Source organism: Sylvia atricapilla, chromosome 1 (genome assembly GCF_009819655.1).
Source record: "Sylvia atricapilla isolate bSylAtr1 chromosome 1, bSylAtr1.pri, whole genome shotgun sequence".
NCBI lineage: Eukaryota > Metazoa > Chordata > Aves > Passeriformes > Sylviidae > Sylvia > Sylvia atricapilla.
Genome location: NC_089140.1, coordinates 134,492,013 through 134,508,779, shown reverse-complemented (window position 1 = coordinate 134,508,779; position 16,767 = coordinate 134,492,013). Strand labels below are relative to the sequence as shown.

The 16,767-nt window shown below is 36.1% G+C and overlaps 1 protein-coding gene across 7 annotated transcripts in view; it reads right to left on the bottom strand.

Moving 5' to 3' along the window:
• OXR1 (oxidation resistance 1) overlaps nucleotides 1–16,767 on the bottom strand; it is a 225,696-nt gene that overhangs the window by 15,227 nt on the left and 193,702 nt on the right. For 5 of the 7 annotated variants that reach the window (XM_066334766.1, XM_066334758.1, XM_066334776.1 and 2 more), the window contains one exon: nucleotides 14,425–14,587. In XM_066334766.1, the coding sequence (XP_066190863.1) occupies nucleotides 14,425–14,587 (163 nt within the window). Of the gene's footprint in view, nucleotides 1–5,801; nucleotides 5,875–5,951; nucleotides 6,038–14,424; nucleotides 14,588–16,767 lie in introns of those variants that run through there. The other 2 variants (XM_066334793.1, XM_066334802.1) reach the window with 2 other exon arrangements.

Genomic DNA, 16,767 nt, shown 5'->3' with positions numbered 1-16,767 from the left:
ACTGATCCCTGCTTTGTGTGAGCAGTGACAGGGCCCAAGGGAATGGCCTGAAGCTGTGTCAGGAGAGGTTTAGTCTGGATATCAGAAAAAGGTGGGTATCAGAAAGTGGTTTTGACACTGGTATGGCTCCCCAGGGAAGCAGTCACAGCACCAGCCTGACGGAGTTCAAGAAGTGTTTGGACAATGTTCTTGGGCACATGGTGTGACTCTCGGGGATGGTGCCATGCAGGGCAATGAGTTGGACTGGATGATCCTTTTGGGTCCTCTCCAACTAGGCTTATTCTGTGATTGCAAGTTTGAAAAGATGTGGAATATATCCTTAGAGATCTAATATTACCTGCTGTATTCATATTGGCAGCATTGGTGAAAAAACATGGGCTGAATTGTAGGATTCATGGCATGACTCTTTAACCTTTGACTCTCCACACCATGTATATGCAAGTTAACCACTTAGCAAAACACCCAACAGTTTTAATATTTAATGCAGATTGTCAAGGATTTGCATATTAATGATTCAAGCCATCAAGAAGCCAAGGATTCCCCCTTTGGAGAAACTTATATTTCTAAACTTCGTTTTTCTGAAAATATGTCAAAAGTACCTGATTTTTACAAGCTATGCTGGCCACTTGCAGTGAATGAAACTGAAGAAAAAATTCCAAATATGGAACATTTCTTGTCCTTCAACATCACACATGAAAACACAGTGAATTTTTTTTAATGTTTGATCAGCCCTTTCAGCCACTGGTCATACCATCCTGCTATAGGCAGATGTAAGAAAAGCTTCTTACACCAGTGAGGGACTTCTCAGTTTAACAAAGCCACAAGTGACATCCCCTCCCCCTGTCACCCCCCCCATGCCTGTTTGCTAACAGGGAGGAGCTTTCATTGCTGCCCTCAAAACAAACACAGCTAAACGTTCAGAGCTAACAAGCAGCTGAAACTGTCTCCAACGAGAATGGGAGGGTCTTATCAGAGCTGAACATTGCTTCTGGAAGTTACGAACAGATAAAGCTTAACTTATGTTTGAGAGCCATTTATGCTGTTATCTCTAACCTCATTACCAACTCAGAATATGAAATAAAGCAAGTATTAAGAAAGAACACAAGTGGAACAATTTTACTTTGAATTTTAATACATAGTATAAACTTGGGTGAACTGCAAACTTCATGAAAATTAATTCTTGAGATTCAAAAATATTTCAGGATATTTAATTGAAGAAAAAAACCCAATGTAGATTTATTAGGATACTTACACAGTTATTTAGAATACCTTCCAACAAAAAAGTACCTATGCAAACTGACTGCTGCTACAAATGCTTAAAGAAAAAACACTAACTTTATTTTTCAGACAAATTTAATTTCCTCCCAAAAATATTAGACTGCTGGAGAGTGGAGAATACTGAAGAAGCATACTGCCTCTGATTACTTGGGACATATTGATTACATCACAAAAATGTAATAATTCATCTGGTTACCATACCAGATGAACAGTTGTACCATTTGAAAAAAACCCAACTAAATTAAGACTAATTTAACTGGACTCATTTTTAAAGTATGTGGCTGCAAAGCTATTAATTTTCTCCTTTGTTTTCAGTCAATTCAGCTCTCGGTCACTCTGATGGTGACATGGAAGGGAAGGGATGACAGCTGGCCATTTTATGCAGAGAAGGACCATAGAATGACAGCAGTCCCCTGGTTTCACTGTCAGCATGATTCTCTCTGTCAGTTTTTTTAAAGCTGTCCCTCTCTAAACTGTTGTGCACACCAGGGTGTTTTCTAGAGCAGGGAAAGGAGTGCTGAGTAGGTCACATGACAGCAGCATTCTCCCTGTGACCAGCATTGTCCCCACAGCTTTGCAAAATAAGCTGTTAAATATCTGCCTCAAAGTGCTCTAAGCCCATAGCAACTGTACCAAGCTGTAATTAACATATATTGAAGATAAACTGAAGTATCTGCAATAACCAGAATAAATGAACTTGAAAAGAATGCAGTCAAAGCCTGAAGCACACTAAGTGCTACATGAAGTCTGTAGACCTTAACAATATATTTTTTCAAGATATGAGAAAACAGTCCTATGAGAGATATGATAATGCCAGCAAGATAACTAAATTTAACATGCAAAACATTAAACAGTTTAGGATGTTTGTGCAAAGAATTAAGAATTAGATTTAAGAAAATTACTTTCTTAAGAAGGCAGGCCAGACAACTTTACTCATTTTGTTCAAATAAAAAAAGATCTGTAGCAATAAGAACAATATAACCCAGCTCCCTTACAAAACTATTTAAGGAAGTTTCAGCACTCACCAGCAAATAAACCAGTGGTTCAGCTGCTGTGGAAACCACAGCACCTGGTGCTTGAGCTCAAGGCGCCATTACAGGAGAAGGCAGACTGAGCAGGGGTTACATCTCAGTTCTGATACTGCCCTGCAAAGATCCTCTCAGGTATTACAAGAAATTATTACACAGGCTTAGAACTGAATCACAGTATGAAAATGTTTGCCTCTTGCTATAAACAGGAAAGAAGTCAATTAAAGATTAACTTCAGATTCCACAGATCATTGAAAACATACAGGAAAAAATGTCAGCCTTTACTACTCATTGGTTTTAACTTATAAGCAACTTTTTCAAAAAGTCCTCTGCTACTCTACTTCTTCTTTGTCAAAGTACACTAGTATTTCATAATAATTAAAAATGCAAACAATATAATACTCAGTAATTCAATGGAAGAACTATAATCATTGAATAGATCAGGTTGAAACAGACCTTACAGATCATACAGCTCCAATCCCCCCAGCCCCCATCATGGTCAGGGAATTTTCCACCATCCCAGGTTACTCCAAGCCCCATCCAGCCTCGCCTTGAACATTCCCAATGATGGAAATTCCACAAATTCTCTGAGAAATCTATTCCACTGCCTCACCATCCTCATAGCAAAGAACTTCTTCATATTATCTAATCTAGATCTAGACCTTTCCTTCTTCAGATTAAGGCCGTTCCCCTTTGTCCTATCACAATATGCCCTTGTGAAAAGTCCCCCTCCAGCTCTCTTACAAGAGAGGCCCTGTAGGCTCTGCAAGGTGCCATAATAAGATCTCCCCAGAGCCTTCTCTCCTCCAGGCTGAACAGTCTCACCTCTCTCAGCCTGTCTTCATAGCAGAGGTGTACAGCTGATACCAAAACGCAGCCCTTGGATCAACCTGGTAGCCATCCTCTGGACTTGTTCCAAGAGGCTTGCATGGGGCCATCCAGTCATGGCAAATGCATAAATATGATGCCTAAACTCCCAAATTACCTAGGACAACAGGTATGGCAAATACCTATCTTCAAAGAAAGGTTTTAGGCTAAGTGATCTGTAAAAGAAAGTACTGCATTTCACTCTGTTTTTTTATTAATAAAAATACATAATCAGTTCACTCTATAAACTGAATATGGAAAACTGATTTTAAAAATATTTCAGTAGTCTTACTGAATTGATGCAACCTTGCAATTCTGATATCCACAGAGAAGTATTTAGTTCTCATCTTGCACACGTAAGCCCCTATTATTACACCTTCATAATTATCAAAGAAATACAGGCATTAGCTTACCAAATAAAGTTAATCAATAACCCAAAACATCAGAAGTTGTCCAAGTCTCAGGCAATTCAAGCTATTAAAACCAACCTTTGAATTCTCTTTGCATGCTAATAACTTCAGAATATAAAAGCCAAGATCAGTTTTCATTGGTTTTGTCCCCTTTGGCTATACTGCCTATCCAGGCTGTGCAAAGCACAGACAAGCGTTCCCAAAGATGGCAATCCACCTTTTGTTCCCTTGCATTGTCTGATGTCTTTTGTCTGAAATGCTTTAACAGGAAGAATCATTGCCTGCATTTTTTACATTCTAGAAATTTACTGGCATCTCTTGTATTGCCATAAAAAAAAAGAGACATAGTGAATACCAAACATTTACTAAAACGTGGGAGGCTGACATTACTGGCTTTTTAAAGGGGAAGCAGAACTCACAAAGTAGTCACCAAATTTTTGGCTTACCCTGAGAAAGTAGGAAACCCTTACAAGGCTCAGCTCAAATTAACAGTTTCATCAGGAAAGTAACAAAGGCCATTCTGGCAAGTAATCTAGTGCAACTTAGATGCTTTGAGCTAGCATTTTTCTTCTATTGTATCACTTCATTTAGCCCAGCAACTGTTATTTCATGTCAGACGAACCTTCATCCAAATTCAGAAAAAACACTAATGAGAGATTCAGTCAGAAACCTGTACACTTTATATGCTGCCAGTCTCCTTAATATTCTTTCCACTGGTCTTGCATAACAGAAATAATTATACCAGTACTCCTTCCTTTCTGTAAAAAGGCAACACTTGCACATTAGGTTTATGAACAGTCATTGAAGAAAAAAAAACCAGCTTCAAGAATAAGAGCCTGTCTTATCGACATAGCAACAATTAAAAAATATCTCCATCTGTAGATACTTCTGTACCCTCTTTTCCAATTTGACTTTTTACATGTTAAAATAACCTGTTCTCTAACTCTCTCACGACAAAGTTGATCCTTATTCTCACAGAGTCTTCTTTAATACAAACTGTCCTTAAAAGCTGGTAAGTATTGTTTTTATAACATAGTTACACTCTGGCCAATGTTCAGTATTGGTATAAGGGAAACAATTACAACAAGGGATACTACTACTTTTAAAAATACCTGTGCAAGTCATATCTACTTATCTATGTATCTAGAACATGTTAAAAACCACATTCTTAGTAAACTGAACTTCAGCTAGTTTTTACAGGATATCTAGAATAACATTTCAGTTCAATTAGGTATTATACCTCCATTTTTGCTCCACTACCACAGAGGAAAGTTAAGAGTTTATTACTTCAAAAACGGGTTATTTAAGAACACACATTTTATAGACCCATTTGTTGCAACAAATCAATTTCCTATTTTCCAAGTATCCTGGCTAAAATTAAAGATAAAAAAATACATAAAAAAGAAAGTATAAAAATATGATAATAAATAAAAAACAAAACCCCAACTCAACAGCACCCTGAAAAAGAGTATGCTTCAAAACTCAGTAAGATGACATTCTTAAGAATTATATTCTCCTGTCACAAGGAGAGTCTAAATGAAAACTATCTTCCAAATCTACAGTGGGCAAAGGCACAGTATATTGTCAAGATCATTTTTTCCCTTTCCCCAAGTTGTTGTTTTGCAAGTTTCTTTGAAAAACTTTGTCCTTTAGATACTACTACATACTAAATAGTGCTACAATAACTCTGTTTAGGGAAAATAACACTGAAAAAAACCTAGTTCCTTTCATAAATCTGATAATATACTGCAAAGCCAGTGTTTTTGCTTCCTCCCTTTCACTATAAAGATGAGAATGAGACTACAGCAGACTCATGTCCATGAATTTAGCATTATCAGACCTTTATATGGTTGACTGACTACTAAAAAGGCAATGGTAAGTCAGGAAATTTACACTTCTCTAATTGTACATCCACACAAACTCTTGTTCTTGGTATTTAGCAAGAAAGCACCTTTTCTTGTGAAAAAATGCACTACTACAAGGGGAAAAAAGGAAAAAACCCCACCTTAAAACTGCTGAACCTCTTAATGCTCAAAGTAGTTCTTCTTGTCTAATGCTAACAGATTATCAGTAATTAGGTTATATTCTAAAGGTAATGCAAATTTGTGACTTAGCATCCTGTCTACGCGTTCAAAATTTAAACTTTCAGAAACTGTCTCTGCACCACAATATTTAAACACCACAATAACAGACATAAACACACTACACTGAAAATTACCAGAGTGCATTTACGATTAACTGGCTGGTGCTTTCTTCCCTTCTTCCCATACCAAAGACGAGACATTTCCCTTCTAAAAATAAAACGAGACTAAAAAAAGAAATGAAACAAAAAGCATGGTTCAAGGCTGCTCAAAAGCATTCTCTGTACCTGCTGTCAGTTGCAGGCACAGGCAGAGCCCCACGACGCCGTGACAAGAGAGTTTGCTGGACGCTCACATTTGACTGACAAGGCAGGGAGCAAATGAGCGAGTGTTCAGCAGGGGGATGTATCGCAAATGATGACGATACACAAGGAGGAAGGCTTCCTGTGCTCAAGCGTGGTTGCAGAGCACTAGTTTGTTGAACGGCAAAAATATTTAAAGATACAGAACATAATTGTTCATACACAATACTGAGGAACACAAAAATAACCCCCAAGAACTGTTTGCAATATTCTGTAACAAGGTAATTGTTCATAAGCAATTGCTAAGGGTAAAATGTTTGCGTTCAATATTAAACTAACAGTTTGTTTTCCTTATGCTGACAATCTTATGTAAATCCTGTGAGTCATTTCTTAGAGCCCAGAACCAGTTAGAAGAATGGCCAGTGAAGTTTAAAATATTGTTTTTTAAAAAAGGGGGGTTTAAAGCATTTGGAAACTGTCAGCCTCGCAGCCTTTTCAGTTTGTAATCCACAAGAAGAAAATGAACCCTTTTGTCCATAAGCTAGATTTGCTGTATGGGTTAAATGCTAGTCCCAGCAAGAAAGTATTTTTGGAATCATGATTATTTCTCTCCCTTGAGGAAGGATGTTTATTTAAACAGGAATGTGCAATAGTAAAAAGCATGACAACCCTGTAAGAATCTCCCTGCAGTCTTTCTAATCCACACTTGAAATGAAACACTTCCCTTCCCCCCACAACATCGCCCAAAACAAAAAAGAACAACCACAAAAAAAAACCCAACAACAACAACCACACACAAAAAACCAACAACAAACAAACAAACACACACAAACCACAAACACTCCACATCATCCATGCTCCAAGTTCTGTGTGAAAGTATTAAATAGGCCAGGGCAGCAACAGAAGAACATTAAAATCATTGTTCACTCATGCTGTTGCACTGTGATCTAAAAGCGAAGACATTCAAGCAGAGAAAACCAGGACTAAAACCTGTATTTTACTGCAAACTATATACTGGAACACCTCACCTTGCACTAATGTCTCATTCTGATGGATTAAACATTTTTCTTTTCAGTAAAACCTTTTCTGAGAGCTGGCATCTCTAAAAGTAAATTTGTTCTAACTTATCAGAACTATTAAGGTGGCAAGCAAAAAACATTTTTATCATTGGAACACTGAAGCTGGGATTTAGGAAATTCAAATATTTAACAACCATTTAACTACATATGTAGTCAAATGGTGCATGATTCCAATAATAACCCATATGCCTATTTATATTTTTTGTTATTGAGGTTTTTTGTTGGATTTTATTTTCAAATAATAAGTGAACTACTACTGAGTATTAAAACAAGAAAAAAATACAGATACCCTTAAAACTGTTTCAAATGAGAGCTACCATCAATACAGAAATATAATACAAACTACAGAGATCACCTCTTTCTCTGCCAAGTCTGGGAAATTTTAAAGGAATGAAGAATATGCAGCAAAAGTATTTCAAACTTTCTCTGGAAACTAAACCTTTAAGGCAGAAAGCAAAAGCTAATGATACAACTAACTCTTCCACAGTCTACTTTATCTGCAATTTTTTCCCTGCTCTTCAGGGAAAAAAAAAAAAAAAAAGTAAAAATTCCTCCCTAATACAAAGCAACATGTTGCTTCTCCAAAGGGAAGGAAAAGAATCTGATGAACTGAATCCCTTTTTGTCCTGCAATGCTTCAGTCTTAAAAAATTCTAATAATTTGCTTAGAAGTTTCCAGCTTCTCTCTGAATAAAAATTACTTTTCCCAGAGCTTCTCAAAAGGATTTTGAAAACTTGCTGAAAGGAAAAGAGAGCAATAAAATTCTGTTCAGTCTGACAACTCACTTTTTCACTTTATTACAGCTGCAAAGTTTAATGGGAATGAATGCACAAGTGTTTTGCTGCTCAGTCCTGCAGCAGCAGCCGCCACCCCCCTGAGCTGGCAGCTGCCCTCAGCTGGGAGCATCTGCTGCAGAGGGAGGGCAGGAGGATCTGAGCAGCACCAAGACACAGCACACTCCGCAAAGTGGCAAAACTTGTCACTCATGACAGTCTCCACCTCAGCCACAGAAAGAAGCCCACACGAGAAATCTGACCTCAGTAGCAACACTTAGTTAAACATTAATAAACTGCCCTTCTATTTTTTCATGCATTTGAGGATTAGAGTACTGATCTCTTAATTAGAATCTGATTCTAATACCTTGTTGCAATTAATGTAGGCCTTGCTATCAGTGTTCTTAATAAAAGATTCTAGCAAGGAGCAGCAGCTCACAAGTGACATCTGTGCAGAGCAGCAGCAAACACTTAAGAGCATCCACCTATTTCTTACATAGACAATGAAGCAACAGAAAATGTTGCTGATCAAACTGAATGATAATCTTGTTATTGTCATTGTTAATTCATAACCAAGATAAAGATCTCTACACAATCAATGTGCATAGTACTTTCAGTAATTTTACCTCACAATGTTGTTTCTTCTAATAAACTAACCTGCCTCAAAAAAAAAAATTCAAGCAGCAGCAGAGAAAAAGGAGAGTGACAACAAATAAAGGCACAACTTACAGAATGTCTTATTTCTGCTCCAAATCAATGACCTGGTTTACACCTTTTGCCATACCAGATTTGAAATCTGTTACCAGATGACAATATTTCATAATGCTGAAACAGGGCAGTAAGCATAGTAACCCTCAGCTTCAGAAGGAAGACTGGACACCGGGTGTGGAATAAGGTTTTTGCAGCTAGATAAGATGGAATTTATTAGTGACTATGTGAAACAAAATATGTCCTGATACCACAGCAACAGAAGAGTCCTGACACAGAATTCTACAATCCCTACATTTAATATTCATGTTTTTTTGACTGAGGTTACATTAGTAGAAAATATATTTCCCATGCTCCATCTGTCTTAAGAGACGGAGGTTAGCCCAGAAGCATAACAGGGCAGGCAAGGGAACATCACTTACTCAAGTTTATTTACAACTTGCTGTTGACTCTATATGAATAAGTGTCAAATTCAAGCGTAATGAAGTTAGAATGCAGTTGAAATAAAAAAATAAATCAGGTACTGGCTTCTACACAAAATTACTACTCTGTCTTCTAGAACAAGTGAGTCTTTGTAAAAATTCTTGCAGGTGAAGCTAACATGGGATTACAGCTAAGTAAGTTCTGATCCCTTTTCCCTTTACAGGTACAAGCAACACTAAAATATTACAAAAAGCTATCTCCTGTAGTGTCAATACAACATAAACTGGCACAATTTCTTAGTTGGCTGAGAAAGTTTCCATAAGAAAGGAAGTCTAATTTGAGAAGTCATCCTTTGTTTCCTGTCAACATCTTAGGAAAAGGGAGGGGAGGAAAAAAGGAAGTATTTTTCCATCATGAAGTTTTCCTGAGGATTTTCAAAGGAATGCTGAAAGCCATAAGATTCTCAAAAGCACAACCTTTTTAGCTGAATGGCTCTGCTTTAATTCTTAGCAGAGGGACCATCCTAGATCCCTCTATTAGGTACATGAAATAGCCATCAATTACAATTGTGCATTCATGATTCCAACTACAGGACATCTCTAAGCCAACGAAACCTCTTAATTTCCACTTTTAAGTTATAAACAGGTTTGAAATAGATTATGTTTCAACAGGAGTAATGACAATAAATACAGCAAAACAAGAAATACTCTAATGCATGAAGTTCAGAGATACAAGATCACTCAAGTTAATTGCAAAAGGAAGAAAAAGTTACCAATTTCTGCAAAGAGCATTGGATTATGTAAATAGACACCAGAGTCCTTTTCCCCAAACACAAAAATTTAACAGAAACATTTCTACTATAGCACATGACTGCTAGAATTTAAGAGACTCATCCTCCAATACAAGAGCAAGGCCTATTAAACATTCTGTGGCAATGCACAGCAACACCTGGATAGTGACACACCCAACTTCTTAACCGACAATGCACAATGCAAAAACGAAATAACCATCTAGCTTGTATATCCAATTCATTATCATAGAGACAGCCTTTCCAGAAACATATTAGAAAAAATTCAGTCTTATTCTGAAGACTGTTATCATGATGCATTCTTTACACATTCACTGCAATGTTTCATTCAAGAAGCCTACAACTTTCAAGTCTTCCTCTTCTCTCCGCTGATCCAGTATTATCCAGCTTGTCATATCACAAAGCATATAGCATAATGTTCATATCACATTTTAAAATGTAAGACACAACAAGCAGATGTTGCATCAGCATCCAAGCACTGAAGTATATAGGAGATAATGGAAGCAAATTTATAGAAGGAACAGGATCAAGAATACAAAAACTTAAGACAGCAGTGCATTCTAAAACTGCAACATCCACTTTAAAATAGAAATGCTGTAGGTTCCAGTCCAGACCCAATAAAGAACTTAACATCTGAAAAAGGTTTCAAGATTGAGATACTAGAGATAGGTGCTTATCTAACCAGGAGACAATCACTGTGACCTTCACATTTCCACAAATACACAGAAATTGAATTCTGAGACTCTGCAGAAGTTACAGCTTTAGGAATGCTGGATTGCTGAGTGTCCATGTCAAATACCATTTCAAGAAGACAGAACTTCAATTCCAACTAATTGTTCGATTTAGCATGCATTTTCAAACCACATCTTAAGTTCTAACTGAAATTCAGTTGGACAAGTAAGTACAATGCTTTCCAGAAGCATTGCATCCATGTTTTCTACAGACATTCAACATGCAAAAGCAAAGGTAATTACTATGAAATGCAAGTCCAGAATATGACCTACCACGTCTAGGAAAAAGTATTTGCAAGTATCTATCAACTCAAGCTTCATTTTGGAAATTAACTTCTAGACAGTTTTAAATCAAAATTATTTTCTGTATTTCCACCACAATGAAAAAGATAATAAAAAAAATGAAACTGATGAGCTTCCAACTACTTTGAGACCAGTTTGTGGGTCCTAAGACAAGAAATTTCCTTTCTTCAAATATCTTGTGAATGATTATTTAGATTTACATGAACATTAAGATTGACTCAATCTTGAATTACAGAAATGAGAGCAAATGACAGGGAAGGGAAAGGAAGAATTAATGCTTTAAACAAGAATTACTCTAATGCAGAGCAATTCAAGTGTTTCCTTAACAGATTACAGGTTTAAATAGGCAGCTACTATATACACAACTTGAACTTAAAAAGGAAACAAGATTAGAACATATGTACCAATGGAAATTGCTTCTGAGACACTACACAACAGAAGGAGCCAGCTTGCTGTCAAGTCTTGCCATGTTTAGATGCAAGTATAGACTATGCTTTGGAGAACGAGTTTGTTTATTAACACATAACAGTATTCATCACTTGTGCTAACAGATACAGAAAGCCATTAGCACTTGAACTTAGAGACATCAAGTAAGAAAATACCATGATAAATATACTTTAAATATATTTTATACCATGATAAATGTGCTTTTATAGCTCAGTACAGATGGTGAAAAAAACAGCACCAAAACAACCCCAAAACACAGCCAAAATAAAAAAAAAACAAACAAAACCACAACATCCCCACACAACTCAAAACACCTTCCTCAGTGAAAGCCCATTCACTCAAGTACAAGACAAAAAGATATTAAAAAAAATGGACGTGAATAGCACAACTGAGAACTTAGCATCACAGTTCCATTTCTTAGATAGTATACTAAATAAAGTTATTGCCTATTCATTTCTTGAGGATACCAGAGAATTATTTAGCATGGGCTGATTTTAATTGAAAAAGTATCCTTTTTATAAAATTTTGCAAATGACACAGGTAGGGGCCTCTCTGGAAGACTGATACTGAACCTAACATCCACAACAGCAGCTGCATGGTGCATCAGACAGATTGTTTCAAACTCTAACTGTGAATTAGTCACCTTTATTGATGGTAACATTAGACAGCAGTAGATTCATAACTATTTCTAGTAAGTCAGTTATCTATCAGAAAGAAAATTAAAGGATTTGCTGGACTTTTTTTTCACACTATGTACAATGCAGTATTTGATCAAGGTAGAAGCAAGCAGGCAAACTGAAATGCAAGTAAGAGTTCAGTCCTATTCATTGATAAACTAAATAAACCAACACCTACTACTTGTTTCATGTTCTTTGCCTTTGCTTTTTACGTCTTCCCATAATTTCTTTCCCACTAAACAAGCATAGGATTTCTCAAAATCTATTGATAAAAACCTGTAGCTGAATGTATTAACAGAACTAGCAAAGAAACAAAAGCTGTTTAGGAGCACCACACCTGAGTTACCCATTAATCCTCTTCCCTGTTCTTCTGGTTTTAACATACTGTACAACAGCAGGGAGAACACATTTTGGAAAAGAAAGGTATTCTACTACCTTCGGTCCTTTGGTAGATCAACACTACTTTGTCATGCATTTCCACTTCCCTTCCACCCAGAGCTCCCCCATCCTTGTGACCTGAAAAGGCCAGTGTTTTTCAGCCAAACACCCAGCTTCAATTATACTGTTCACCTGCTGTTTTAGATTGCATGTGGAGCAAAAACTAACAGAAGAAAAGCTTATTGCATTGAAGGAAGGAAGTATATTGATTGAAAATAATGACTGAAATTCAGTGGAAATAATAAGATGTCAATAGCAGCTACAATTCCCCATATTTACTCATATTTTCTAGCATACAAGTCACTAAAATGCAGTTTTATGTAATGACAGCTCAAACCTTCCAGTACTGTCAAACATTTCTGAATAGAAGGTTTTTAAGAGCTTTCAGATTTGTGCTAAAGGTCAGTCATAGGAAGTCACATTACTCAAATTAAAATGCACAAAAGACCACATTAGCATATTTCTTGTACTTGAGTAATATTTTTGTAACTTCACTAATCACATTAACATGTAAATCCAGAAAATTATTATTTGATAATATCAAGAGAATCAAGCTTGACAATTTCACATAACACATAGAAATTACAATATTTTTGAAATGTTTCCTATCACTATTTCCAGAGAAGACCTCAATACAGGCTTAAGGTGTGGCCTCATTCTGTGGTAAATAACTTACAGATTTTAATACCTGCAAAAAATGTATTGCCTCAACTACTTCCAGAAATACCTTCTAAAATCTACCAAATTCCATCATAAAAAAAGCCCATTTTCACTACATTCTATGGAAATTATTCTACAGCTATATTCAGGTGCTAAATCACTTAAGAGCTCACTAAGAGAGATATTGTGCCTTAAAACACAAAATAGACCATGATCCCCATGCTCCAAAAGGCCAAATTTTAAAAGTCCAAATACTTGGAAAGGCTCTGAGGAAGAGTTAATACCAAAACACACTTCTAATAAAAACTGAAGCAATATATATGCTGAAAATATGGAAGTTAAAAAGACATTTTTATTATACTAATTTCAAAGTCTCAAAGCAAAAATGCTTCATGCAAAATCACTGAGTTGCAGGGAATGTTTTGCAGCCACACCCTAATGCTTCAACTAGCTACACTACAACTCTGAATTCAAAGTTCTAAGGTTCTAGAGGTCTTAGAGGTTCTAAGGTTTTGGAACTAAGCAGAAAACCACTACCTGTAGTTAGACTATTGTAGCTCATTAAAATGTCTTTTATAAACTCTACATAAAAACAGTGATTTCAACATAGTCCACTGCAGGGGAGGGGGAAGAAAAACAAAAGAAATCTTACAGTCAGAAATTGCAATTGCTGTCCCAAGACTCAAATTAAACACTGCTGATGGGACATTTCTACAATATATATACGACAAGAATCATCAAACTTTTGACCAACACTTGAATGTACAAGACTAGAAGTGCTTTAACTCCATGTACATATACTACAAAACAAAACCATGTAGACGTGTAAAGATGTGTCCATAGAAACACAGTTTCACATGAGAGAAATGTGCTCATTATTAAAAAAAATTAATTACAGTTTCAGTTACAATATATTTCTAAAATACACTCAACAGCACCTTAATGCATAAATAAGTTAAATGAAAAATTAATTACTAAATTATTGAAAAGGCATATCATTAATAGCTGTTCTTTTCCTCATTTGCTGTTCCATCCCTTTTTTAGAGTCTTACTAATAAATACTGAACACTCTAGATTCAGGAATAATGAAGATCAGAAAACTGTCAGTTTATGAGATTGAAAATTAACTCTACTTCACCAAAATTCCAACTTTGTTGCTGTACTCACACTCCTTTCCCAAGGAGTTTTAAGTTACAATTTTCATCACACAAAAATGATTTGGAATTGTGAAATGTTACCCTGATCTGATGTTAGAGCAAAGCATTAGGATGGCATAAACTGAACAGCCATGATCATGACAATCAGACTAATAAAGTGCTTTGGTTTTCCTCCTGGAAAATATTTATTACTATTTTATTATATTCTTATGAATGCATTAAAAAAAAAAATCTTTGATACTGGTCTTCCTTACCTCCCATTCTTTAGCAGCATCTTCAGTACTTGATTCTTCACTAGTTTCAGGCTCTTCCTTCTTTTTTACCACTATAAATCCTGGTTCCCGAAGAGACTCCACAGTATCTTCTGCGTATATTTCTGGACTCCACTGGATAAAGAAGACATACAAGTGATCTGTCCTAGAAAAGTCAAGTTACAACAAAGGAAAGAAAAATAAAATAAGTCTGTGATCCTTTTGGTCATGTCTAATAATATTAAGTATTTAAGGTTAAAATAAAAACACTATTTCATATTTTATTAGATATTAGAGACACACTCAAAAAAACCCCAAAACTAGCTAGCTTGGTGGGATTTTTAAATTTTTAAAAATATGAAGCTGACTCTGGAGAAGAAAGCCAGGAAACAAGTTTGCAATGGATTAGCTGTGATTTCATATACAAGTATGGCCTTTCAACCACTTCTGTCCCATTGGCTACCTCTACTTAGCATTGAAGTAACTCCCCAAAAAAACCCACTAAGACTTTATCTTATTTAGAAAGAGTTACATAAAACCAAACAAAATTAGAATTTAAAAGATGTCTGTTTTCCCCACTCCTGAAGAACAGCTGACCACTTCTGAAACATAATTAGAATTATACAAATTGTGGGAAGTACTACAGATGTGGGGGAATACGGCTGAAAGCATGCACAAATACATAAAGCATAAAATCAAACTACAGACTATTCTAACTATAGTAAGTACCAAGATTCAAAGTTACCTCCTTTTATGTGCCACAAATAGCACTGTTCTCCAGTTTAGAAGAGGAAAATCACCCAAATTCACGGGAAGAAATTATTTACAATCCTAACAGATGGTTTGGTTTTCAAAACCATCCTGTATTTGCTGCAGATGGACAGACAGAGCATTCAGGAAAAGGACTTGCAACACATCCACTAATATCTCTCCATAATGGAAAAGAGATTCAGAGCTAGAGCTTCAGTGCTCTAGTTACAAGAGCTTGAATATTCCTTACATCTTTCATCAGAGATATTTGCTATATTTGCATACTGTATTAGCATGAAGAATAGTATTTGAGCCTTTTTTTCCTTCCTTCCCTTGAAAAACTGGACACTTGAAGAACAGCAAGAGATACAGAATAGCAAACTTTCTCAAAAGTGAAGTTATACTTTTCATGTGCCTCTGCCTTAAAGAATGCTGAATGTACTAACAGCCTCTGAACAGGGTCAGTTATCTAAGGTCACCTTTGTTAAGACTGAGGTTCATGAATAACAAGGATGAAGAGGGAAAAAAAAGAAAAGAGGGCAAATCCTTCTCTGGCAGTAGGAAAGAACAGAACATTCTGGATGGGTAAGGTTAAGTAAATTCTATCACAGAATTCCAAACAAGAAGCTGCAGACTTCTCATCCATTGAATGAGGCATCAATTTTAAGTTGTCATACCAATATGAAAGTTTTTTTTCAAGTCCCAATTTTAACTTTCCAAGAACTTTGAGTTATGTGTAATTATAGCAGTTTAAAAAAGTACATGAAACTTGATGCTTAAGGAACTCTCAGACACTCCTTCCCAGACTGGCTCCTTTGAGACTAAGAACACTGACATAAAGCTGGTTTGTCAGATACCTACTCTTCTCTCTTTCTTACTACTCAGTGACAAAGTCAACTGGATTGGCACCAAGTATTTTCCCCTATGCAGACTAGCACTCAGCAAGGTTAACACCCCACTATGAGGACAGACCTTTTTCTCTACAAAAAACACAGGACACGCATTGAATGAATAAAGAATTGATACTGATAGTATACTGCCCCAATCAGTTAGAGAGACCCTTCACAGATGAAGTAATTTCCAAGGAGAAATAATTTCCAAGTACAGACTGGAAAATAAGAACCATTTCTTCCAAAATAGGTCATCAATTCTGCTTTATGCTGAAGGTAAGTGCTTGCTACATTAGAAAATTAATCAAAGAGAAGTAATCATTTTAATCAACTAATCTAGACATAATTGCCACATAGGAAACATTTATCTGTTTTCAAATTAAATATCCTACTACTAGAACAAGCAGATTTGAGTCAACTGTAACCACAAGAGACCTCCTGGCCCAGACAGGATTAACAGCAGCACAATTAGTGGGACAACCTTTGACTCAAAACTTTGCTTCCTCTCTACCATTTAAGAGGTAGCAGGGGTGACGTTTAAAAGCAGGCTCATGATGCACAACCACAGACTCAATTCTACCTGCTGGATAAGTATAATACTTTGATGTAATTTCAGTCTATCACATATTTCCATCCACAGTGGACATGAAAAAAAAAAAAGAATACTGACTTCCTTGTTGCAGCCAACTTAAGTATAAAATAATTT